This window comes from Dama dama, chromosome 5 (genome assembly GCF_033118175.1).
Source record: "Dama dama isolate Ldn47 chromosome 5, ASM3311817v1, whole genome shotgun sequence".
Taxonomy (NCBI): Eukaryota; Metazoa; Chordata; class Mammalia; order Artiodactyla; family Cervidae; genus Dama; species Dama dama.
Window position 1 is genome coordinate 8,521,538 of NC_083685.1, and position 25,614 is coordinate 8,547,151.

Sequence of the window (25,614 nt, forward strand, 5' to 3'; positions counted from 1 at the left end):
CTCCCAGCTGCTGTTTCAAGGGTGGGAAGGAATATTGGATCAGATCACTCCCCCATTTTGAAGAGTCAGAGATGGGGGAGCAGTCACTGACAGCTGCATCCTGGCCCCCAGAATCAATCCCAGGTCAGCAACTCCAGCCAAGACATGAGCCTTCTCTCTCTAACCCCTGAGAGGGTCACGGCTTTACAACAGAAAGCCTTTCTCTCCCTTTTGTACTAATTTCTTCATCCCTCCTTTACTGGGGCTTCCCTGCTGGCTCAGTTGGTAAAGAATCTGCCTTCAGTGGGGGAGACCTGGGTTTGATCCCTGGGTTGGGAAGATACCCTGGAGGAGGGCAACGCAACCCACTCCAGTTTTCTTGCCTGGAGAATCCCCATGGAAAGAGAAGCCTGGTGGGCTACAGTCCATGGGGTCGCAAAGAGCCAGACATGACTGAGCAACAAAGCAGTCCTTTGTTGAACACAAGAAACAGCCTACCTAATGAAAAAGCAAGCTGTACATATGTGGGTTCAAGCTCTAGCTCTTCTCCATGCTAACATGTTGTAAGATTCAGGAGAGTGAAGAGAGTGACTGCTCTCACATCTCCAAAGCCCAGCACAGTGGAGGTGCTCAATAAAAATCAATGCACCTGAACAATGTAATCAATATAGAAAAAAAGGTAAAATAAAGTTGAAAAGGTGAATTGTAATAATTGTTGTCATAAAACTCACTGACGACGATGATAAACATAAGCTTATTTCTTCATTCATTCCACTAAATATCATGAGCACTTCTTCTGTGCTAGGCACTGCTCTGGGTGCTGGAGGTAAGCAAGATGAGCACAATTTGTGGCCTGATGGAGCTCACCACTCAGGCAGGGAACAGCCTTAAGACAGTTAAACACAGAAATAAATAAAATTATTCCAGATGGCGATAAGTACCCTGTGGTTCTGGGAAAGTTGACCTCTTTGAGTTTCAACTTCTTCATCTCCAAAGTTAAGCTGCTTTTACGCTTCAGGCTTCTGATGAGGATTGCATGGGATGATGGATGTGGAATTGCCTAAAATTCCATCATGAGTCAGTTCTCCCCAGTAAAGCACTGGGGCCTGACCATCGTAAACTGCCTGTCATGAACCAGGGCTCCTAGGCTGTCACTAGCCAGCAGCCACGGCCAAGGGCCCCCTTTCCCACCTCTGGGAGTGAGTCCCTGCCCTGTGGCGCCAGCCTCTGGGAGTCAGCCGGAAACTCCTTCGATTATCTGGACGTTTGTTCCATAGATGTCACACATCTGTATGATGGAAGCCTGGGAAAAAATCATCTGGAATCCATCTCTCCCAAAGCTAGGCATCTGGACTGCAGGGATCCTCGGGCGCCAGGGACTAATCATGCCGCTGTGCTTTCTGCTGTAGCATTGCCCAATGCCCAACACAGACCTGGAGCCCAGCTGACTGCTCCATCCACAATTTCTGAGTGGCAGGATAAACACAGGAAGTTTGTGGCCACGGTCACACCAGCCAAACCCTTAACCGAGTCCAGGACCGGAAAAGAACTATAAAACAATAGAAGGAGGGGAAGGAGGAGGAGGGAGGCATCTGGATCCTTTATTTTCAGGCTGCAATTAATCAGCAAAGGGGAAGCAAAAAGGCCAGGGGTGGTAGACGCACTTAACAGTAGCCTCCCTCCTTCACTGTGACCACTCCTAAAGGTACAAGGGAAAGAACTGTGGCTACTCCACTTCCGAACTATGTTACCTGGGGCCTCAGTTTCCATGTCTGTGAAATGGGGGGTAGTCCTACCCTTTCCAGTTTCCATCAGTATGAGAAAACAAATGTGAAAATACTTTGGAAATGAGGTAATCACGATTTAGATGATGAATTAAATTTAGATTAATTCATCATCATGAATTAGATGATAATGATGGCAAAAATAACATCAGCCGATGGTTATTTTTTTTTTTTTTCTCATTCATTCAACATAATACGGTGAGAACTTTTTCTGTACGAAGCACTTCTGGGTGCTGGAGGTACACAGGTGGGCAAGAGGTAGTCCCTGGACAGACAGTCTTAAGGCAACTAAACAAAGAAATAAATCAAATTATTCCAGATGACAGGAAGTACTATGGTGAAAAAGAAACGGGAGATCTGCTGGACCGTGAGTGGGGAGGGGAAGGCTCCCTGAAGTGGGGGAGGGGTCGGGAAGGGCCGGTCTCGGGAGGTGACACGTACTGAGAGCTGGAGGCAGTGGAGGAGCCGGTCATGCAAACAGAGGCCCGAGAGCAGCAAACTCGAAGTCCTGAGCGGGGAACGGGCTCAGAAGTGTTAGTGTTGTTGCCGCTGTTGATGTCGTGTGGTTCTGGGGAGACAGAGAGAATGCCTGGCCGGGGAGCATCATGAGATAAAGATGGAAGAGGTGATGTCAGTCCTCTAGAGCCTTGTAAGTCACAGTGAAAGTTCTGGATTGCTGTACTCTGTACCAGATGGATACTCACTCTAGCTGCTTCGTGGAGAGTGAGTTGTCAGGGGGCAAGGCTGGAAATAGGGAGACCAGTGATGGGATAGATGCATGTCTGCTAAAAGAGGGCAGTGCATGTGAGCCCAGCACCTGCTGAATGCTTAAATTTCACATCTCCTTTAATCTCCATGGTAACTCCGTGTGCTCCAGGTCCTTACTATAACCATTGTACAGGAGAGAAAACTGAGGCTTTGGAGATGTTGAATAGTTTGCTCACAGTCAGAGAGCCTTAACCCTAGTTCTAACCTTAGCTGATGTAATGGTGGAGCTGGGGTTCCAGCCCAGGCAGTCTGACTCCCGAGCCCATGTGATCCTAGGTCTTAACCATCAAAGGCCCTTTGAGTTTGAGGGCAGAGTGGGAAGGGCTCAGTCCTTCCTGAGATGCTGCCTCTTCGGATGGACCCCTTTAGAACCACCCCTCTCTGAGTTGCTCCCTTGAATCAGAAGGAAGCCCCCAGACCTGGGTCTGCCCAGGGTGCCAATGCAAGTGGGAAGTCATTCCTGCAGGTGCCATGAATTTTTTTATTTTTAAAAACTTTTAATTGAGATAATTAATGAAGTGCAGTGCACTTGTGAAGTGTGTTAATCTTATATGTACAGATTAGCAGGTTTTTCATTTGAAGACAACCATGGAACCACCGCCTGGATCAAGAAAGAGAGCATCTCTCACCTGCTGTGTGTGTGCTCAGTCACTTCAGTCATGTTTGACTCTTTGTGACCCCGTGGACTGTAGCCCGCCAGGCTCCTCTGTCCATGGGATTCTCCAGGCAAGAGTGCTGGAGTGGGTTTCCATGCCTTCCTGTGGGATCTTCCCAACCCAGGGATCGAACTCGCATGTCTTATGTCTCCTGCATTGGCAGGCGGGTTCTTTACCACTAGTACCACCTGGGAAGCCCTCTCACCTACACCCAGGACAATTTTGAAGGGTACAGTTTATGCTTCAAGCATAGCACGTCTCTGTCCTGTATCAGGTTTTTCCAAGATCTCCTACCTCCCCAGGAAGGAAGACTCACTGGAAATTCCAAGTGACTCCCAGATCCTAGGCAGGGGTCCTTCAGGGCAGAGCAGCACCAAAGCCCTTGTCAACAGACCAAGAAGTGAAGAGGGTGGCTTGGTGAAGGCCCAGGTCTCTAGAATGATGGTGATTTAAAAGTGACTCATGTAAGCATTTCCATGCATTTCTCATCTCTCAGCAGTGGGTAAGACAGGAGGTCTCCAGTCTTATTACAAAGAAGCCTCAGTTTCATCATCTGCAAAATGGGGGGATGGGAAGGGATGAACCTGATAAAGCTGAGTTTCCTGCAAACTCAACAACCCTAAGATTCTCAGGGTCAGGAGGAAGTGGCAAGTCCACCCAGACAACATTTTCTTCCGCCAAATGAAAAAGCAACTGCTCAGATTCCTCACCCTCATCTCCCCAAAATCTGACACTGGAGAAGGAGCACATGCTTACCGTCCTTCTCCAGAGAGGAGTCTCTTCAGAGGACAATTTATATTTACAAGTTGCTTTAGGGTCAAAGAGACTGGGGTTTGAATTCTAGCTCTATCACTTACTAGCTGAGTGACACTGGGCAAGTCACTTCACCTCTCTGAACTTCAATTTCCTCATCTGTAGATGGATATAGAAATGGCCCTTACCACAAAGATCTCTGTTAAGGAGTCAGTGAAATGATGAGAGGAAAGTGCTTGGTGGGTGCCTGGAGGATTCTAGGTGACTTCCGAGGTGAAACCCCAAGTTCAAGCACTTGGCATCTAGTCTGTTAAATTCCCCGCAGCCACTACCCACAATTGCTACATTAATATGCTTTCGTTCCTCTTAGGTTAATATATGTATTATTTATAGGGCCTTATTATATGCTCAGAGGGCTCCCCTGAGAAATATAATTGTGCATTGGGAGGCAAATTTGAATAATATTTACAATTAATTTCCGTCAATAAAGCAACACACCAAGGCCTCTATGCAGCTGAAATGAGCTCTGGGTTGGTTTCCCACTAACCGCTCCCCCGAGAAAGCTTTGGGTAGCTTTTAACTATCTCTGGAGTAGTCGGCGTCTCTCAGGCTCCACCTTGGCTCCCACAGTCCAGACACCAGGGCATTCACCTGGATGGGGGAGCAGCCTCCGGCTTCCCCTCCCGCCCCTCTCTAACTAGTCCTCCAGAACAGCCCTGGGCATCAGGCCTCCTCTCATCGGTTTTTTTTTTTTTGGCTGCATTATGTGGCAATTGGGATCTTAGTTCCCACACCAGGGACGGAACCCGCGCCCCTGCATTGGAAGCACCAGGTCTTAACTACCGGACCCCCAGGGAGGTCCCAGACATCCTTTTAATGGATCTGAGTCACCCCTTTACACATGGCTTCCCCTTCCCCATCCCACAGTCTGGCCCTGCCTCCTCTCCGTCCTACCTGGCCGATGCTCACGTACTCACTGGGCTGCATCCCCCACCCGCGTTTCAATCCTCCAAAGGCACCCTGCTCCCTCCCACATCACTGCAATTCCCTCTTCCTGCAGCACCCTCTCCAGCACCTCCCCACTGTGTCAGCGCCTCCCCATCCTTCAAATCTCAGGTGTCTCTTCCCCCGGGGCTCAGCAGTAAAGAACCCACCTGCCAATGCAGGAGATGTGGGTTTGATCCCTGGGTGGGGAAGATCCCCTGGAGGAGGAAACGGCAACCCACACTCCAGTATTCTTGCCTGAAGAATTCCACAGAGGAGCCTGGCAGATCACAGTCCATGGGGTCAAAAAGAGTCAGACATGACTGAGCACACGGGTACCGCCCCTGGGGAAGTTTCTTGGCCGTGGACAGGGTCACCTCCCTCTATAATATATGGGTGACACTTACTATGATTGTTTTCTGTTTGGGGTATGTTTTTTTAATTGGCTGGCACCATTGTCCAATGAATGAGCTAAGAGGACAGAGATTGTGTATGTCCTGACCATCCCCAATCCCCAGTGTTGACCACAAGGCCCAGCAAAGAGGGGTATTAGAGGGATGCCTGTGGAGTGGGTGAGTGGGTGGACTTACACATAGACGGTTAAGGAAATGGATGGGTGCATGAAAGGATGGCTGGATGAATGTGCAGGTGAGAGTGTCTGTCCTTGGGTGGGCCAATGCACGGACTTGCAAGGAGTCCCAGCTTTTAGTCCCCTTTCTGCCACGGCTGGCTGTGTTGTCTTGAGTAAGTCACTATCTGTCTTATATCCTTGGTTCCTAGGAAAATTACATGAGCGGAGGGAATTTCTTTAAGATACGGATTTCTTGTGGTTCAAAATTTGGGGAATGGGAGGTTGGGAGTTGCAGGGGTTCTCCTGCCATCCCACAACACAGCCGTGTGACTCTGGACAGCACACTTCACCTCTCTGAGCCTCAGCTGGCGTTCCATGAGGTGGGTGGGGGAGGCAAGGGGCAGGACCCGCCAGCAATGAGAGTCCTCACGCTTGCTTCAGTCTGTTTATTCAAGAGAAACATTGTCTTCAGAGAGGAAGCAAGCAAATGCCCTAATGAATTATTTCGTGGTTGGAGAAGCTGCCTCCCGATTCCCCTTGTCCTGGATCCCAGCCCCAGGAGCAGTTCTCCAAAGCCAGAGCACCAAAGCATGTCCGGGAGGAATGGAGAGGGAGGCCGGGACCAGGAGCTGGGATATCACTGACCAACCAGCCAAGCCAGCACACCTCCTTTTGCAGATTTCTCCAAGGGCAGCTCTTGCAAGCTCAGTTCCCTCTTCTGTGAAACGGGGAGGACTTGGATGGGGATGAGACTGACCAGCCGGTGAGGCTCTCATGATTGGATTCTCTCTTCTCCCATCCATCCTGGGCTCTGCTTTCCATGCTGACCCTGGGGTCCAGCTTAAGGCAAACTCCTCCCTTGGCCAGCACCTGGGTCCAACTCCCCTTCTGAGACCCTCCCTCTTGTTTCTCTTCCTCCTCTCTCTCTCCCCCTCCCTCTCCATCCTCCCAAGGGCTGAAGAAGCTGGGAACTCTCTCGGGCAGCAGACCCAGTTCCGTTTACTACTGTGTGACTCTCAACAAGTGGGGGCCACAGGCCAAACCTCCCTTTCTGCACCCCCACCCGTGTCTGATGGTCCTCTTCTTACAGGGCTGTTTTTGAGGTTTTGATGAGATTCTGGGCCGGATACAGGGTAGATGCTTAATAAATGCCAGATCCCTTTTCTTCATCATTGTTCTCCTTCGCGCTTCTCTCCCCCCTTCCTCTCCCCCCGCCCTCAAACAGCATCTTCTCTTTTTGTCCCTCTGCCCACAACCCCGTGCCCCCTCCACCCACCCCACCCCACATAGGAGGCAGCGCTGCAGGACCCATTGGCGGGTCCTGGCCCCGGAGGGAAGGCTCTCGTGGGCACCCAGCGTGTTGGCTGCCTGTGGAGCAATTCAGGTGAATGTGTTGTGTGAACTGCAGGGCCTTTGAACATGTGACCTGGGGGGACCCTCAGAAGAAGCTGTGGGGACGAGACTGAAAAGGTTGTCACGGCTGCACTTGAGCATTTGATGGTCAGAACAGGAAGACTAGTGGGGCAACCAGAAAGAGTGAGGCCTGGCTCCAAGGAGGAACACAGATGGTTTTCATTTTGCTCCTGTTCATCAGCTTTTCCAAAGACAAAATGATTTCCTGGCTCCCCCAGCCTGGCCTGGCCTGCACGCAGCCCAGAAGGAACGAGAAGCTGAGCCCCAGCAAATAGCGTGGTCCTCCTCCAAGTGGCTGGTGACTGTCTCTTGGGCCTGGAACCCCTCTCACTCCATCTCGTGCCCTGGATTCTTTGCCTGTGAAGTTGGCTGGGTGGGGGGTGGGTGACAGGGGCCTCTGGGCAATATTGAAAGCTCCCTCCGCTCAAGATAAGTTCAGACTGCTTGAAGCAACTGGAGGCCCCAGTAGGGTCAACTCAGAGCTGCCTTTCACAAGCGCAATGACCCAACAGAGTGAAGGAATAGTTTGTCTCTAAACGAGGTGCGATTCCAAACAGCCCGTGGCCTCAGGAACTCGCCCAGCGCTGTGTAGATGTTACATCTGTTCATTGCATCTTGTTGGAGAAATGGCTTCACAGCAAAGAAACTTGGAAGAGAACGGAATATAGACACTCGGAGGCCAAAGGGTCCTCCCTTCAGGCCTCCCTCCCTGCCGCCCTCTCTGGAGAGCTGGGGGGGGGGGGGGGGGCGGTGGGGAGGGGTGTGTGTGGACACAGGAGGTGGGAGCCAGGGTGGGTGGGTGTGAACGGGTGCCAAGGAAGCTGGGAGCCAAGTACATTTTCTCTGACACTTTGGATCAGTTTTGAAAACTATTTGCATAGCTGCCTTTAAAGCCCTTAAGATGTTAACATGAATCTGCTGAGGGATATGCATATATGAATGCTCAAAACCCTAAGCCTCTGCAGCCTTCTTTGAGCCAGACAGACATAGGTTCAAGTCCAGACTCTTAACAGAGACCAGCTGGGCATCCTTGGGCCAGTTGCTTAAACTCTCTGAACCTCAGAAGCCTCATGCATAAAAGGGAAGTGATAATTGTACCTACCTCGGGGCTGCCGTGAGGGATAAATGAGATACACATGTAAAGTGCTTAACATAGAAGTGCTAAATAAATGTAGGTTACCAGGACTGTGTAGAATATTCTCCGCAGAGGCATTCTCCATGACAGAACAGCTCTGTTCTTTTCTGGAGACTCTGCCCCCTGGCTGGCTATGTGACGCTGGGTAACTTTCCCACTGTGAGCATCACCTTTGTCGTTTGTAAGTGAGATGATGACTCTGCAGCAGAGCCCCAGAAAAGATGGTGTGACTGCCCACAGGAGGAGTCCTGGGCCCGCCCCCAGGCCCTGTATCTCAGGGGCACAGTCCAAAGAGCCAGGTTCCAGATTCTGCTTCGAGCTCAAGGATTGAGCCCTCGGAGGCATCTTTGGTCCTCAAGGTGCTCCCAGGTTGCTTCCAGCAGCTGATTTCGGGCTAGGCTCCAGCAAGGCTCTGAGGAAGTAGAGAAAGAAGAGATCCCACCCCCCACCCCCACCCACCACCCACCCCTTGCCCCGGAGTGTTTTCTTCTGAGCATCTCCAGCCAGAGTCAGTGGGTCAGGAAAGAGGGAGGAATTCCTGTGATGGAGTGAGTAGGGGGCTGCCCACCTCAAACCAGCCCCATGGTAACAAATGCAAAGTGGGGACAGGGCTTGGGGCCAGGGGCTGGCAGCATGACCCCACCCTCAACACAGCTACGGCCTGAAGCAACATTGCCCTGGAGGGTTCTAGGGTGAGCTGTTTCCTGTCAAACGCCCTCTGAAAGGTCTTTTCTTTCTCCATTCCTTCCCGCACAAGACCCAAGTCTTCACTGTAGCCCTGCTTCTCTTGAACCCATTAAAAAGCCCCGTGGTCCCCTCAGGACCTGTTGTCTATCTTTCCAGCTGATCTAAAAGTCAAATGTGTGGTCCCAGGAGTTTCTGAGTTCTTAAGTCACCTTCTCTTCCCAGGTGACCTGGAGAAGGTCTGTGCATTCCAACATGCCCTAGACCCGAAGAATGGCTTAAGAGCAGGATTTCTGGCCAGCTATTAATATAGGGCTCTGTGGCAAAGCGTGACCTACATCACAGTGGCTTGGCTCTGACCTCCTCTCCTCACACCAGGAACAGACCTTGCAAACTCTCTGTGTCATTCCTGGAAAGTGCTCGGGTAGGTAACTGAATCCCTCTGTCTTATGCCCATCCCAGTTCATGCCAGTGCTTTAGAAAACTCTCCCTTTTTTTTGCTTTGCATTGGTCAAGGCAAGTCTCTGAAGATGCACAGGATACTGGTCCAAGCCTAAGTACCTCAGCATGCTGTGTCCACCACGCCCCTGGAGGAAAGGCGTTCCAAACCCTGGATTCCCAGCTCAAAAAGACTGCTCAGCCCCACGGAAAATACAGTGGGCATCTGTGGGTTGCCCAAGAGGTTCTTGTTGTGGTGTCCAGAAGGCGTAGCTTTGAGCCTCCAAGGTTGGGAGCATCCACTGGGGGGTTTCCAGGTGAGGCTCAGAGCATGCCAGTCTCCCTCTCATTCATGGATGACATCTTGGTAAAGCTCCTGTGGCTGGGGTAGGAGGAGTGGCCTGTGTCCTCACTCAGGGCATTGACCAGACGGGAGAAGAGGGCCACCCTGAACTTCTTGAAGTCCTGACCCATGAAGACGTACAGGATGGGGTTCATGCAGCTGTTGGCGATGGCGATGGCGGTGGCCAGGGGCACGCCCAGGCTGAAGACGGAGGGAGGCACGGAGCCGCGACGGAGCTCCAGGAGGTAGAACGCGTGGTAGGGGCACCAGCAGAGGAAGAAGGTGACGATGATGGTCAGGATGATCTTGAAGGGCTTCTTGGTCTTGGCCAGGCGGCTGCGCTGCAGCTTGTAGACGATGGTGAAGTAGCAGGCGGTGGTGATGAGACCTGGCACCAGGAAGCCACAGAGGAAGCGGGTGATGGTCACCACCATGTGCCGGCCAGAGCCCACCGGGTCCACCTGGGGGTGAGCGGGCCATGGGGCAGAGCCGGCGGCTGACAGGCTGAAGTTGTTAAAGCAGGATATCTTCCCGTGCAGGCGGGCCGTGTCCCGGAAGACAAGGGATGGGGAACTCAAGAAGAAAGCCAGGACCCAGATGACCAGGCAAGCCGTGTAAGCGAGCCGGACGCTGCGGTGGTTCTGGGACCAGACGGGGAGGAGCACGGAGACGCAGCGGTCGAAGCTGATGACGGTCAGCAGGAAGACGCTGGTGAACATGTTGTGGATGAGCAGGAAGTTGCTGATCTTGCACATAGCCGTCCCAAACACCCAGTGGTAGTCCAGGGCGGCGTAGGCGATGTGGATGGGGAGGAAGATGTTGAACAGGAAGTCGGCCACGGCCAGGTTGAGGAACCAGATGGTGTTCACCGTCCTCTTCATCTTGCAGGTGATGATGATGATCACCAAGCCATTGCCCAGGATCCCGAGGAGACAGATAATGCTGTAGATCACCACCAGAAAGATCCTGACCACTCTACCTTCCAGGGGAGATAACTCCTCCAAAACCACGATGGGGTCCAAGTCATCGGGGTAGTCCTCGTAGGAGGTGTTGTAATCCTCAGTCTCCATTCTCTGCCAGGGGAGACAGGGGGCGCGAGGGGAACTTTGGTTAGAACTGGCTTTAAAGGGCTTTCCTGGTGGCTCAGTGGTAATGAACCTGCCTGCCAATGCCGGAGACGTGGGTTCGATCCCTGATCAGGGAAGATCCCACATGCAGAGGAGCAACAAAGCCTGTATACCACAACTGTTGGGCCTGTGCTCCAGAACCCGAGAGCTGCCACTTCTGAGCCTGCAAGTCCTAATTACTGAAGCCCGTGCACCCTAGAGCCTGTGAGAAGCCACCACGATGAGAAGCCTGTGCACCAAAAGAGAGAGTAGCTCCCATTCGCCACAACTAGAGACAAGCCCACACAGCAACGAAGACCCAGCACAGCCAAAATTAAAAACAAAAAGAGCTACTGGCGTTTGTAGCCAGAGAGGAACGAACAACAACAAAAAAAAACCACTACACCTTGAAAACACTGGGTGAAGTGTCTGGGTTGATGTGTGTACCGATTCATCTATCACAAGGGACTATAACCAACAAAACATGTAACTGGATTTAAGAGGTTGATCACCACCAGTGAGACCGACAGTGTCCTCCCTGGCCATGAGCAAGACCAGCTGGTGGCTTTGCTATTTTATTTATTTGACAAACAGCTCACAGGCACCTACTATATACCAGGTACTATTCTAAAGGGTTGATGTAGGCAAAGTCCTTTCATTCTCATAACAACTCAATGAGGTGGTTACAAACCCCATTTTACAGGTGAGGAAACTGAGACACAGAGAGCTTACGTCACGTGCCCAAGGGCATACAGCTGAGAAGAGGCGGACCAGGAGTCAGGGTAGACGCTGACGCGTACCTCCTGGACCACCATGTTTTTGCTGCCTCTCTGGGACCCTCCCTGTTCCTTCACAGTCTAGTGGGAGACAAACTCTCATCAAAAAAAAAAAAAAAACCCTCAAATCGTGGAAAAATCGCGGTGATGCTAAGCACAATGAAGAGGTGCACGGTGCTCTGAACTTGACTCTGACCAGATTCCCAAAACCCAGGGGACAGCTGCGCTGACTGCCCCTGCCTCATCCTGGTCTCCCACTGCTGCCCTTCGAAGAGATGAGTTCAGACACAAGAGCCCCTCACCGTTTCACTGTTACGACCTCCAAAGCTCTCCAGGGTGCCTCCCTGGCCGGCCAGCCCCCGCACACAGCTGCAAACACCTGCAGGGCAGAGCAAGGCGCAGCAGTTGGCTCTCGATCTAAGAACCAGAGGTCCGGGTGGACCCAGCGCCGCACACACATGTACTGCTGTTACCCCGCTTTACAGAGGAGGAAGCGGAGGCTCAGAGAGGCTGAGATGGGCCCGGGGTTACCCAGCTGGGAAGTGGTGGAGCCTCAAGAACTCAGACCAACAGCTAGACCCTCCATTCCAACCCCCGTCTCCCCTGAACCCCCACCCCAGCACATCCGGTCAGCCCTGCTGACTGTGTGACCTTCCCCTTCCTTACTTTTACCTTGGAAGTAATAGCATTATCGCTACTGCATTTGTTGGGGAGGCACCAATAAACAAAAAACACACTGCACCTTTAAAACGCTGGGTAAAGTGCTTGGGTTGATGTGTGCACCGATTTATCTATCACAAGGAACTATAACCAACAAAATGTATAACCAGATGGAGACATCAGAGCCAACCCAAACCAAGGTGGAAACTGCAGACCAGCAGAGTCAATTGGCTTTCGGCCTCTGACCTGCAGGTGTGACTCTGAGCATCCTTGTGGCCACAGCACAAAGGGAAATGTGATACATGGTGGAAGTTCATTTATGGAGAAGGAGGAAGCAGCTTAGGGAGCAATGTTGTTCCCTTACCCTGGATTCTCCAGAGTATTTCTCACTGGGCAGGCGTTCGCTGAAGGGCACGCTGACAGAGGCAGTGGGTAGCATCACTGTCCAGGGCTGATACAGCATCCCAGGGGTGATTTCCCACTGGTAGCTGCTTGTGGGGGCCTTGAAGGCAAAGGGTGGACAGGGTGGACAGCTCCGTGGGAGGATCAAGAACGTGATGACAGTCTGGGCTCTCAGGGTTTAAAGCAAAGGCTTGGAGAGCTCAGAGAAATGGGATTGGGACTCTGAATTCCTCAGGGAAGCAGGGGGAACCGAAGAAACTTTTCACTCGGGATCCTTGGAAGTCAGGCTCTGGAGTCAGATTTCCCAGCTGTGTGGCCTTGGGCAAGTTGCTTCACCTCTCTGAACCTCAGTTTTCTTACCTGCAAACTACCGTTACCCTTGTAAGGCTGTTGCAGGGCACAGTGGCATATAAGGAGCCCTAACCCACTCCAGTACCCTTGCCTGGAGAATTCCACCGACAGAGCAGCCTGGAGGGCTAGTCCGTGGGGTCACAAGGAGCCGGACACTATGAAGGGACTGAGCACGCACACGCGCCCTCACACCCAGGCTGCTCTGACTCAGCCTGCTCCTCACCGCCTTGTTTCCAGGAAGTGGGCGCTCCTTCCTGTGTCTGTTCACACCCTTGCTGCTGCCCCAGGGACCCCAGCTCCACCCTCCCGGACACCTCCTCTTTGCCGTCCTTTCTTGGCTCCTCAAGGAACCTATGTTCCCAGTCTTCAGGATGATCTGAGGTCTAGGGCACAGCTGGGAATCGTTTGCCAAAGCTGACGTTGTCTATCACAGTCCAGGCGGGCAGGTGAGTCTGGCCAGACCATCCCTCTTTCTGCCCTCAGCTCCCCAAGAGCCCAGGGGACAGACGAGCTGTCCTGGCTCCGCTCCGAGATTCCCCTGTGATCTCCGACTTGTGCCCTTTGGGGACCAGGGAGGAGATGGTGGGGTGGTGGGGGAGACTCCCTATGTCACCCGAGCAAGTCACCTCCCCATCTCTGAGCCTTAGTTGTGCCATCTGCAAAATGGGACTGATAGAAACCCCCGCCCTACCGACTTCTCAAAACCACTGGGAGGATGAGTTAAGGCCCACCAGCTTGTCCCAGGCTCGGCGAGGATGACAGGGAAAGATCCAGGACACCGAAGTAGGAGTCAAGGCCCTGGGAGGTCTGAGAGCTCTGTTTTGTGACGAGACAAAGCGTCCCCAAGTGAAGCAACCAAAACCTTCTTTTTTTGGTTGTACCGCAACTTGCAGGATCTTAGTTCCCTAACCAGGGATCAAACCTGGGCCCTTGGCATTAGGCGCGCAGAGTCCTAACCACTGGACCACGAGGGAATCCCCTAAAACCTTTTTGACCAAAATATTTGCTACGTGGCACCTGCCAAAAATCAAAATCACTCTCTTAAATTTCCTCTACAACTTCAGACTCAGCCCTGAACCCAGGCTCCTCTCTCCAGGAAGGTTCCTCTTGGCGTCCCCCCCATCCTCGTGGTGTGCCCATCCCAAGACCACCAGCACAAGACCTTGCACCAAGGCCAGAGAAGAGGAGCCCAGAACCAAGGTCACCTCTGAAGCTGACTGAGTCCTCTTTGTAACTGTTGCCAGAGGCCCCCCTGATCATCACCAGCAGATTTCCTGACCCCGTATTAGGCAAAAACGCCCACCCCTGCACTCACCCTATGGCACCCTAAGCAATAACCTAATGCCACCCTTCCAGCAGGAACTTCCTTTGTCTTGAGGCTATAAAAATTGGCTACTAACCCACCAAAAGCTCGGCTCTCACTTGAGCCGGCCCGCTGTTCTCACGGTCAGCTCTCCTGATCTGTCGGGAGGTCAGCCTGCTGTGCTCACAGCACCCACGTTATCTCTGCTCTTTGTTCTTAGTAAACTCACTCCCTGATGAAATGCTCTGTGTCTGGAAATTCTTTTCCAGACTGCCACGACAACCCCCACCCCCTGTAGTGGGTTAAGTCTTCCCTAAAAAAAAAAAAAAATAGGTCTACCAGAACCTGTGAATGTGACCTTATTTGGAAAAAGGGTCTTTGCTGATATAATTGACGTAAGGATCCCAAGATGAGATCACCTTGGGAGAAGCTGGGCTCTAACCCCAAAGACAAGTGTCCCCGTAAGAGGAGATGACAGAAGGAGATTTGACATGGGAACAGAGAAGCCACGTGAAGAGACAGGCAGAGACTGGAGGGATGCGACCAGGAGCTGAGGGATGCCCAGAGCCCCAGAACTGGAGGACACAGAAGGGACCCTCCCCAGAGCCTTCCGAGGAAGCCCAGCCTGCGACAGCTCGCCTGCAGACCTCTGGCCTCTGGTGGCACAAGTGAACATGCATTTCGGTCGTTTTAAGCCACCCAGTCTGCAGTACTCCGCTACAACAGCCCTCGGACACTAACACACCCTCCGCTCCCGCTCCCAGGGCACCCGCTCCCTACTCCGAGGCCCATGGTATTTACATGATTATTACTGGCTTTTACACACAGCATGTTAAAAAGCAGAGATATCACTTTGCCCACAAAGGTCCATCTGGTCAAGGCTATGGTTTTTCCAGTGGTCATGTATGGATGCGAGAGTTGGACCATAAAGGAAGCTGAGCGCTGAAGAACTGATGCTTTTGAACTGTGGTGTTAGAGAAGACTTTTGAGAGTCCCTTGGACTGCAAGGAGATCAAACCAGTCCATCCTCAAGGAAATCAACCCTGAATATTCATGGGAAAGACTGATGCTGAAACTGAAGCTCCAATACTTTGGCCACCTGATGCAAAGAGCCAACTCATTGGAAAGACCCTGATGCTGGGGAAGATTGAGGGCAAGAGAAGGGGGCAACAGAGGATGAGATGCTTGGATGGCCTCACTGACTCAATGGATGTGAATTTGAGCTAACTCCAAGAGATAGCGAAGGACGGCGAAGCCTGGCCTGCTGCAGTCCACGGGGTCGCAAAGAGTCGGACACGACTTAGCGACTGAATAACAAAACAACACACCTGACCAGACTGCGAGCTACCCGAGGGTGAGGACTGGTCCGATTCAGCTCTGTGTCCGGGTCGGGGAAGAAGGTGGGCACCATGCGGGTCCTCAGGATATTGCGATGTCCTCACAGTCTCCCCCTGTGTGTGTGTCGGCGTCCTAATCATCTCTTCACAGAAGGGCATCAGGCAGGTTGGATTAAGCCCCCACACCCCAGTGACCTCACTTTATGCTAATCACCACTTTAAAAGCCTTGTTTCCTATAGAGACCGGACCTGTGGACACAGACGGAGAAGAAGAGAGTGGGATGGACTGGGAGAGCAAGACAGACATCCATACACTACCGGGTGTAAAATGGCTCACGGCAAGCTGCTATGTAGCACGGGAGCTCGGCTCAGCGCTCTGTGGTGACCCAGAGGGGCAAGAGGGGGCCTCCAGAGCAGGGGATGTATGTACACACGCAGCAGATTCACCTCTCTGTACAGCAGAAATTAACACAACGTTGTAAAGTAATTATACTCCAATGGAAAATAAATTTTTAAAAAAATAAACATTTTTAAGCCCTATCTCCAAATACAGTCATGCTCCCAAAGTACTGGGGGTTAGGACAGCAACTTAGGAACTTAGGGGAGGCGATGCAATTCCAGCCCACAACACCTGCACAGCTGTCCTTGACTGTTAGAACTTCACCTTGCTATCCGCTGTTCTTCCAGTTCGCTTCCTCTGCACTGGGACTGCCACCTAGAATGTACAGAGAGCATCTTCCTGCAAATCCAGAAAGACTGCAACCCCGGCAGAAAAAATGGGCTAAGGATCTAAACAGATAATGTACAGGGGGGAAAACTTACAGCAGGCATTAGACAAACCGATGATCAAGGAGGTGAAATGAGAACCACGGAGGGGACTGGAAAGCTGGGATGGAGACCTCGGGCTGGCAAAGGCTTCAGGCCACGCTGCGGGTACCCTGAGCCCCTGTGTGCCTCCCAGCCCCAGGAAGAATCATGCTTCGGGATGCCCGTGTGCGGGATTGGGGGGTGGGGGTGGGGCAGGCATGCCTTATCTTGGCTTCTCCAGGAGCAAACCTCACATCAGCCTTCCTGCAAACGTGATTATTAAGGAAGTGTTCCAGGAAACCCCAGTAAGGGACTGGAGAAGTAAGATTGGGAAAGGGAGGAGGTCAGTCAAGGGGGCAGCGCCAGGCAGAGGCCCAAGGAAGGTGGCCTTGGTTCAGGGCGGGGTCAGGAAACAATGGAGGTCGAATTCCAGGAAGCTATTTATATCCCTCCATCCTGTGCTGGGAGGGGCACCGTCCCAGGCGCTGCCTGCCCTCTGAGGGCAGTCCGCTGACAGAGCCACAGGTGCAGGCCGTCAGGAAGCAAGAGCCTTGTGCGCTGTGACACTCAGGGATCCAGGGGTCTGGACAGCGCACACAGGCGTCTGCTGATGGCTGGAAGCTGGGGGCGGCTGACGTCCATCTGCTGTTGGAGAGGCGACGTGCGAAAGCCACAGAGCTAGGGCACAGAGCTAGGCAGCTGCTAGAGGCCGCAGATTAGCAAGTGTGCATACAGCAAAGGAACGCCCTGCGTCTCAAAGCCACCTACCCAGAGGGTGCGTAAGTACACTGAAAACACGCATAGTGAAAAAAGCAGCCGCACGGTAACACACAAAGAACAGGGCTGAATAACAAGATACACTCTGAACAGATCTGAGTGCCTCCATGGGAAGGCACAGCAAGAGGGAACTGGGGATAAAGGAAATGAGGGAACATTAGACAAGTGCGGGGGTTTCCGGAGACCAGAGAGGGTGGGGTGGAGGGGTGCCTTTATGTCAGACTTCCCTCCCCTCCTGAGGCCCAGGAAAACACAAACAGGCAAAGCACCCCAGATCCCTGCCTGGGGCATCGAGCAGCCCGCGCCTGGGTCACTGAATCCCTCACGAAGCCACACTGGCAGGAGCGGCCCAGCAAGCGGCTCTGACCCTGCCTGGGGCCTTAAGAGCCCCTCCGTGCCAGCCGCCTCCAGCAGGCCAGGAATGAACCCGGACCAGCCCACGAGAGGAATTGCATCAGCCCAGTCCGAGCTGGCTGTGAGGTGGCCGAGGCCCAATTCCTCCTGCCGGGGACTGGACGGCCCAGGCAGAAGATCCTGCATGTGTGGGCCTGCCCTCCCCACCGGCCAGGCCAGACCCTTGCTGGGGAATTGTCTGTGGTGGGGTGAGGGGGCAGGGTGTTAGGCAGTATCTAGTTCTTCCCGCCACAGAGAGCATAAACCTCAGGCAGATGTTCCTGGCTTCGTTTCTCTTAAACAAACACGTGTCGAGTCCTCACCAAATTCCAGACATGGTTCTAAGCACCGTTACAGATGAGGAAACTGGCCCAGAGAGGTTAAGTAAGGTGCCCAAGGTCACACAGCTGGCTCAGCTCAGCAAGGTAGGTCCAATTCCTCGCGAGGAAGCTCCGAGCCTGCTGATCTTCCAACCCTCACTCTCTTTCTTTGTCCACTGCCTCGCCTCCTCGGAACATTCCAGAATCCTCTGGTGGTTGCCCTGATAGGATCTCTCAAGCACCCCCACAGAATCAGGGTGTGCATTTTGCACATGGAGCAAGATGAGGCTCCAGGTCCCTGGGGCTGTCCTCCGAGCCCCTCTGCCTCTAGGTAACGGCCCTAATGGGAGCACGTCACATCCCGTCCCAGGGCGCACGTCCCAGGTGCCGTAGGAAAAGCCCTTTGGAGGCGGGGCTCATTCATCCAGCCATCCTTCGGGGACCTGTGGAATCTGCTGCTCCCTGGCCCTGGAGAGGAGGCTGGGGTGCTGTGGGCACAGCTCTTCTCACCTGGAACCCCCACCCCCCCCAACCCCCAAGCCTGCAAGGTCACTGTCACCTGTCCAGATTTACCGAGGGGACGCCCGAGGCCAGGCACCAGTGGGCGAAGGGGGACTTGCCTGCAGTCACACACCCGGTTAGTGGTGGTGCAGGGAGTTGAACCCTGGTCCTTAGGAATCCCCCCAGCTCCTCCAGCTGCCACCTGCTGGCCTGTATGCCCTGGGCTCAGGGGACAGCAGGGCTGAGAGGCGTTCGGGCAGCAGGTGTGGCCTTCTGCATCTCCTGCTAGAGTCTGCAAGGGGCTCGCTCCCTTTCTGTCCAAGTCTGGGTCTCCCTGCTGGCTTCTCAGTCACCCCATCTTGGTCTCGCTCCTTCGGCCTCGCCTGGTGCTTTTCCGAGTCTGTCCGTCCCCGTCTCTGTGGCTCCCTCCCCCTGCCTCTCGCTTCTCAGAGCAGTCTCCCTGCCTTCTAGACAGGGAGACTGTCCCCTCCCTCTCCCCGCATCCTCCCTCCACCGGTCCCCCCCAGAGGCCCAGCCACCCCTCACCTGCTAGCATCGCTCACCGCTCACCTGTGTGCCGAGAACACCTAAACGAACACCTAAACCGACGGCTGCCCCTCTCCCAGCCTGCTGCCTCCCACTGCTGCCTCTCCAGCCCGGTTTAAGCTTCCTCCGGCGGCCCCCCGGCCCCAGGCCGAATGCAGGGGCTTGATCAGGGCCCGTGGGCGTGGGAGCCCGGGGCGGGGAAACTGGAAACTCTTCCCTCCACGTTTGGCCTGGCTTCTGTCCCCTCTCCCACCTCCCCCATGGCCCACCCCCACAGTCTGGGCTGGGCGGCCCTGGAGGCCTCCCCTCCAGCCTTCTCAGCCTCCCAAAGGCTCTTAGGAGCTGAGAGGGCCCCCAGAGGCATCCTGTTTTGTAGCTGGGAAAACGGAGGTCCAGGAGAGGAGCTGACCCTCCCCAAGCCTCAAAGAAGAGGGCCACAGCCTGTCGTGTGTGATGTATCCCAGAGCCTAGAAGTCTGCCTGGCCCCTCGCACATCTTAGGCAGCTCCACATCCGTCCTCCCTTGCGGCATAGATTTGCAAATGAAGGCCTAGATTTGCGAATGAAGCCTCGCTCAGAGAGGTGAAGTGACTCTCCCAGGTTCACACAGCCTTGATGCATCATCCCAGGGTTTGAACCAAGGACTCTCTGACCCCCCAACCTTGGCTCTTTCTACTTGCCCAAGATCACAGCCTCAGCGAGCAGGTTTGAACCATACTGGGACCTTGCAGGCACGACTCTCCCATCACAAATGCCTCTTCTTGGCAGTATCCGCCCCCCACCACCCAGGCCGGGCCCGCCGACTTTGGTCCTGTTATCTTGGCCTGCTGCCACAGTCGCCTGGCTGGCCTCATCCTCCAGGGCAGAGCGAGGGGGTCTCCCAGCCCCCCACAGATGGCTCTTGGAGATACCTCGGGGTTCCCATCCCTGGATCCGCAGCTCTGAGAGACGCAGGAACGGGGAAACCACACAGCGGCCGTGGCCGTTCCAGCCGCAGGACTGGCTGCCAGCGCCCGGACAGAATTAGCCCTGTGTCGGGGGAAAATTCCCTCCCCGGTCCCACGCCCACACACGGGAGCTCTGGCTGAGTCACTGCAGCGAGATGGAAGGAGCTGGCCCACTAATAGGCGGCCCCATTTTCTTTGGGTTCGGATGGGGCCGTGTTTGGATGGGCACACTCTGCAGCGGTGGGCAAAAGCAATGTGCAAGGCAAAAGCTTATGCCCTTGGACGTGGGCAGTCCACTTACCCAGAGGCCAGAGGCCCCAGGAAACCTCCGTCGGCTGCTGAGAGCACAGAAGCAGGAGACCCTGCAAATGTCCACTCCACCACACAGCGTCCCCCTTGTTGGAATGCCCCATCCCTTCTCCCCAGGGTGCCCTATCCCCCTGATCCCTGCCCCCTGCTCTGTGCCCCCAGGCTGAGCTGTAGAAACACCATCACTCGACTCTGTGCCCTCTGACCTCTAGTTGGGTTTATCCATGAAGGCCTGGCAGGGGCTACAGGACAGGAAGAGGGCAGGTCAGGTGTCTACGGTCCCAGCGGCCTCCCTGCAGGGTCTCCCTCAGTCAGTGCTGACTATACAGTCTGGGTCCCAGTAACCAGTCCCTCCCCAACCCCCTGGCTTAAAGGGCAGGGGGGTCTCCTCGTATTCTCAGACCTGAAGTCCTGCCCATCCTTTATGCCTCTGATGAACATTTAGGCTAGGAAGGACTTAGAAAGGGTGGACAGCAAAATGCTCATCAAGACCCCATGTGAAGGACTTCCCTTGTGGTCCAGCAGTGAAGAATCTGCCTTGAAATACAGCGGATGCGGGTTTGATCCCTGGCCAGGGAATTAAGATCCACATGGTGAGGAGCGACTAAGCTCGCTCGTCACAACTACTGAGCCCATGTGCCACAACTAGAGGGTCCATGTGCCACAACAAAGATGTTGTATGATACAATTAAGTCAAACAAATAATTTTTTTAAAGTCCCCATTAAAAAAGACCCCGTTGGAGTGGGTCATCCATTTCCCCCTGAGACTCTGACCCAGAGTCCAGATTCTCAACACGTCTCCCTCAAGCCATCCCCATGTCTGTTTCCTAAACGGCTCACAAATCCGCCCATCATCTCTGCCCACCTGGGTGACTACTAGAGACCCCCTAACCAGCATGCCGCTTTCACTCTGACTTCGTTTTCTACCACGTAGCCGGAGAGATCATCTCAAAATGCAAACTATATCACAGCTCTCCCCCGCTTAAAAGCCCTTGGCGGCTCCCACTTGTTCTTTGTCGTTGCTGTTTAGTCGCTAAGTCGTGTCCAACTTTTTGCCACTCCATGGACCATCATCCGCCTCTCTCCTCTGTCCGTGAGAGTTCCCAGGCATGAATACTGAACTGGTTGCCATTTCCTTCCTCCAGGGGGTCTTCCCCACCCACCGAGGGATCAAACCTGCGTCTCTTGGGTCTCCTGCATTGGCAAGCGGATTCTTTAGCGCTAGCGCCACCTGGGAAGCCCTATTTTTTTCTGCAGACCTAACAGCTATTTCAGTCACACAAGGCCCCCCAGCAAGAGTGCGGGGATGTATTTCTCTCCTTCCAGGCCAAAAAGCCACTCTGGCCCCAAGCATGGGTCCCGTGAACAAACACAGCGTGTCCTCCCGGACACTCAGCTTCCATCCAAAGCTGTTGGGGAAATAGCCTGGGTCTCTCCCCTGTAAACACTGCTCCAGCCCCTGGAGGTGGCCTATACACAAGCTTTCTCCCGTGTTTGTAAACCCCTGGACTGGGAGGCCCGGCACCCCATTCACTTAATCCCCTGAAGCCTTGAGTCCATTCATGCAAATAATCCCCAAGCTGTGTACACAGCGTATCTGGTAGGCAGCAGGCAAGGGGGTGTTTATGTGAACCGAGCAGGATGTGGTCGGAGGAAGCTGCCAGTGGTGGTCGCCGTCTCCCCGAGCCAGGAGCTGGCCCTGGCAATACCCTTGGTGTCCTGCTCACAGCATGGGCTTGGAGCCCAGACACTGAGTGGCTGGCTCCTGGGTGCCCTGTGAGTCGTCGTAGTTCCTGCCCCTGTCCCTGGTAAATCCAGGCCAGCACAGGCCACCTTTGGTCCTGCATCTACTACAGCTCCAGAGCAAGACTTCTTCTCCGGATACCTTGAGACACGTGGAAGGAGGCAGGCGAAGGACCTGTCCCCATCAACAGCGCCCCCACCTACTGTGGAGAAGGGCAAGGAAGCTGGGAGTCAGCCTCGTCTGCTCCCACAGTCCTTCTTTGCTGCCCGTCCCTCTCTGACTCTCTGCTGATCCAAAAACCTCACCAGGCCCCTGAAAGTCACCCCAGAGAACCAGCTGGACATGCTGGTAAAGAGCTTTGGACCCTCGAATGCCAGGGTTAAATATTATTCATAATAGTCACCAAAGTATCAATATTTTATTGAGCACCTACTATGTGTGAATCTTCCCTGCAGCTCAGATGGTAAAGAATCTGCCTACAATGCAGGAGACCTGGGTTCGATCCTGGGTCAGGAAGATCCTCTGGAGAAGCGAATGGCAATCCACTCCAGTATTCTTGCCTGGAGAATCCCATGGATAGAGGAGGCTGGTGGACTAAAGTTCGTGGGATCACAAAGAGTCGGACACAACTGAGCAATTAACACTGCTACTATGTGTACCAGGACATTGAGAAGCACCTTACGTGTATCATCTCACACAAACCCAGGGGGATGGAGGTTATTATTATGGCCATTTTAGAGCTGCGGAAGCTGAGGCCAGAGAGGTTAAGAGTCTTACTCAAGGTCACGTGGCTAGCAAGAGGCAGAGGTAGGATTTGAACCCAGATTTAAACCCCAGGGCTCTCTCTATTATACCTTACAAGATCTACTTGGCAAATGTCTTTAGATAAATCCCTGACCCTTGGTGCCTTGGTTCCCCCAACTATGAAACAAAGAGGTTGGAGTTGATGGCGTCAAAGGCTCTCTTGCAGCTTTAAAATATGCCGTAGTTGAACGGGCCAAGGGTCTGTGCCCAGCCTTATGCCAGTAAAAAGACAGCATGGCTTGGGTCCATGCTGTGTGACCTCAGACAAGTGGCTTTACCTCTCTGAGCTATAGTAGGGTTCCCGATAAAAATTTCCTTTTCTGAAAATCCAAGGGGCTGGATGAAGCAGTCTCTGGAGACCCCCTTGCAAATCTAAGATCTCTGGGCTAGAAGTTCAAGGTGAAGTTACAAGCATCCACGCCATCAAGACCTCGAGTCTGGAGTTCTTGCTGACTCTGATGATGTGGTCTCAGACTATCCCCCCACCCCCTTCCCAGCTGCACAGGGGCTAAGAGCCGATACCTGGGAGTCTGACGGACCAGGTTTAAAGGCCCTTCCTCGTTCAGTGACCATGGACACATCCCCCTCCTCGAGTCTCAGCGTCCTCATCAGTAAAACGGGGCTGATATTACCACTTCCTTCCTAAGGTTACTGTGAAATGAAATGATGATGTGAATGTGGTACCTGGCACATAGCAGGTGCTCAGCAAATGTTTGTGTAGAGAAATCAGATGGTGACACGTCTGTGAGAGCCAGCAGCCTCGCTGTTCCGTGGAGGGGAGAAAGCCAGGCTGAATATCCAGATTCGGAACCAAAGGAAAGAGCTGTGTTTTCCAGGAAACCCATGGAGCTCGAAACAGCCCGGATGGTCTGGAAGCCGAGGAGGGCTGGGAGCCAGCCAGCGGTTGCTCCCAGGCTTCTCCACCCAGACCAGATGCCGCCTAGGGCCGGATGAGGAGACCGTGGCTACTGCCGTGCCCTCCCCCTCTCGGGCCGTCTCCCTTCCCGGCATACCCACATCCTCCACCAGAGCCTCTGAAAAGCATTTCTCAGCGGGAGTGCAGTTCCTTGGTTAAAACAAGCTTTGTCCCACCTCTGTCGACACAGGGAGTTAAGGATAACAAGGAGATGGCCCGGGCTGTGTGGCCCATTCTCCAGACCCCCAACCTCTCATTTCCAACCTGGGACCTAAAGACCATGAAGATGAAGGGTAATGACCCATATGAAGCATGTAGCCAAACAGCCAGCCTCCCGTAGGGTATCAAATGATGCTGATTCCCCTTAATGCCCATTTAGCAGATGAGAACACCGAGATTCAAACAAGTTTCATGGTCTTTCTCAAAGTTACCCAGCAAGTGAGCAATTGTTGTTGCTCAGTCGCTCAGTGGTGTCTGAGCGACTGACCCTCTGCAACCCCATCGACTGCAGCACACCAGGCTTCCCTGTCCTTCACCATCCCCTGGAGCTTGCTCAAACTCATGTCCATTGAGTCAGTGATACCGTACGACCATCTCGTCCTCTGTCGCCCCCTTCTCCTCCTGCCCTCAGTCTTTCCCCGCATAAGGGTCTTTTCTAACGAGTCGGCTCTTCGCATCAGCTGGCCAAAGTATTGGAGCTTCAGCTTCAGCGTGGTATAATCAGGATCTCCAGGCTGGACTTCAGGATTCTCTTCTCCTGGTTGTCCCTGGAATTGCGTTCTGTGTCACTTAGAACTAGGTTTCAGCTCCAGCTCCAATACTTAGAGGCTGTGTAACCTTGAACACATAGCTTCACCTCTCTGAGTCTCAGGCCCCTCATCCACAGCCTCTTTCTCTGGGAGTGGCGAGGATTCGATAAAACCAGGCTGGTGAAGTGCTTGGCATCCTGCCTGCCCTGATCATGGTTGCCAACACTATTAATGTTGGTAGTTATTAATTTTATAGGAAAGAGGATTTACCTCACAGTGATGAAACTGGAAAACACATCCCCACTCTCTCGGTGGGGTCCACTATTTTAGAGTTCAAAGGGAATTTGGCAGGGCATGGCCTTCTCTGGAACCCTGGAGGCAGGCTCACAGGTCGGGGAAAGTGTCAGTCGCTCAGTCGTGTCTGACTCTGCGACCTCATGGACTGTAGCCCGCCAGGCTCCTCTGCCCATGGGGATTCTCCAGGCAAGAATACTGGAGTGGGTTGCCATGCCCTCCTCCAGGGGATCTTCCCAACCCAGGGATCGAACCCGGGTTTCCTGCCTTGCAGGCAGATTCTTTGCCATCTGAGCCACCAGGAATGTCAGGAAATGTTGGGTAAACTGGAGATGCCTGGAGGCTGCAGCGTCCGGTCCTGGACCTGCTCCTGGCCTGCTCCCATGTCCCATCTGCTTGTCCCCCGAGCAGCCCCGAGGCCCCAGCACATCTGGCCGACAGCAGCCCCTCCCGGGCTCCTCGCTGGCTGCCCAAAGGCCTCGTTTGCTCCAGGCCACCTTGTTCCGGAGACTTCCTGCCTCTGGCCTGGAATGTTCTCCTCCACTGGCCCAGTCACAGAAGGAAGTGTGCGCAGCATGGGCCCAGGGGTTCCAGGAGTGCGGTTTGGCACCTCTGTCTGGGAGAGGTCAGAAAACAGAAGCCCGATTGGAGAGGGAGGGAGGGGGAGGGAAGGCGGGGTGGGGTCCCTTCCAGACAGGCTGACTCAAACCCTCCGGGAGGCTGAGAAACTTCCGACAAGATGGCCTTGATGTTGGGCTAACGGAAAGCTCGCAAGGCCAAAGATTCTTCCCTCCAATTCTCTGATCTTCCTTTCTTCCTTCCTCCATCCTTTCAAGATATATTTATTAAACGCCTATTGTGTGCCAGGTCCAGGGGCTACAGCAGGGAACAAAACAGACACGCTGCTTCCCTGGAGGGGCTGGCATTCTCAAAGGTGTGGATTGTAATAAAGGAGACTAAAAGTCTGGAGTCAGACTGCCTGGGTTTGAATCGCTGCCCTGACACTCGCCAGCTGTGCAACTGTGGGCAAGTCACCACACCTCTCTGTGCCTCGGTTTCCTCATC

At 53.7% G+C, this 25,614-nt stretch overlaps 1 protein-coding gene across 5 annotated transcripts in view; it reads right to left on the reverse strand.

Annotated features, from left to right (window-relative positions):
• Positions 1-5,926: 5,926 nt before the first annotated feature.
• The window catches only part of CMKLR1 (chemerin chemokine-like receptor 1), a 43,215-nt gene continuing 23,527 nt past the window's right edge, over positions 5,927-25,614 (reverse strand). For 4 of the 5 annotated variants that reach the window (XM_061141677.1, XM_061141674.1, XM_061141678.1 and 1 more), the window contains one exon: positions 5,927-10,581. In XM_061141677.1, the coding sequence (XP_060997660.1) occupies positions 9,490-10,578 (1,089 nt within the window). In that variant the 5' untranslated portion in view covers positions 10,579-10,581 and the 3' untranslated portion in view covers positions 5,927-9,489. Of the gene's footprint in view, positions 10,582-19,697; positions 19,782-25,614 lie in introns of those variants that run through there. The other variant, XM_061141675.1, reaches the window with a different exon arrangement.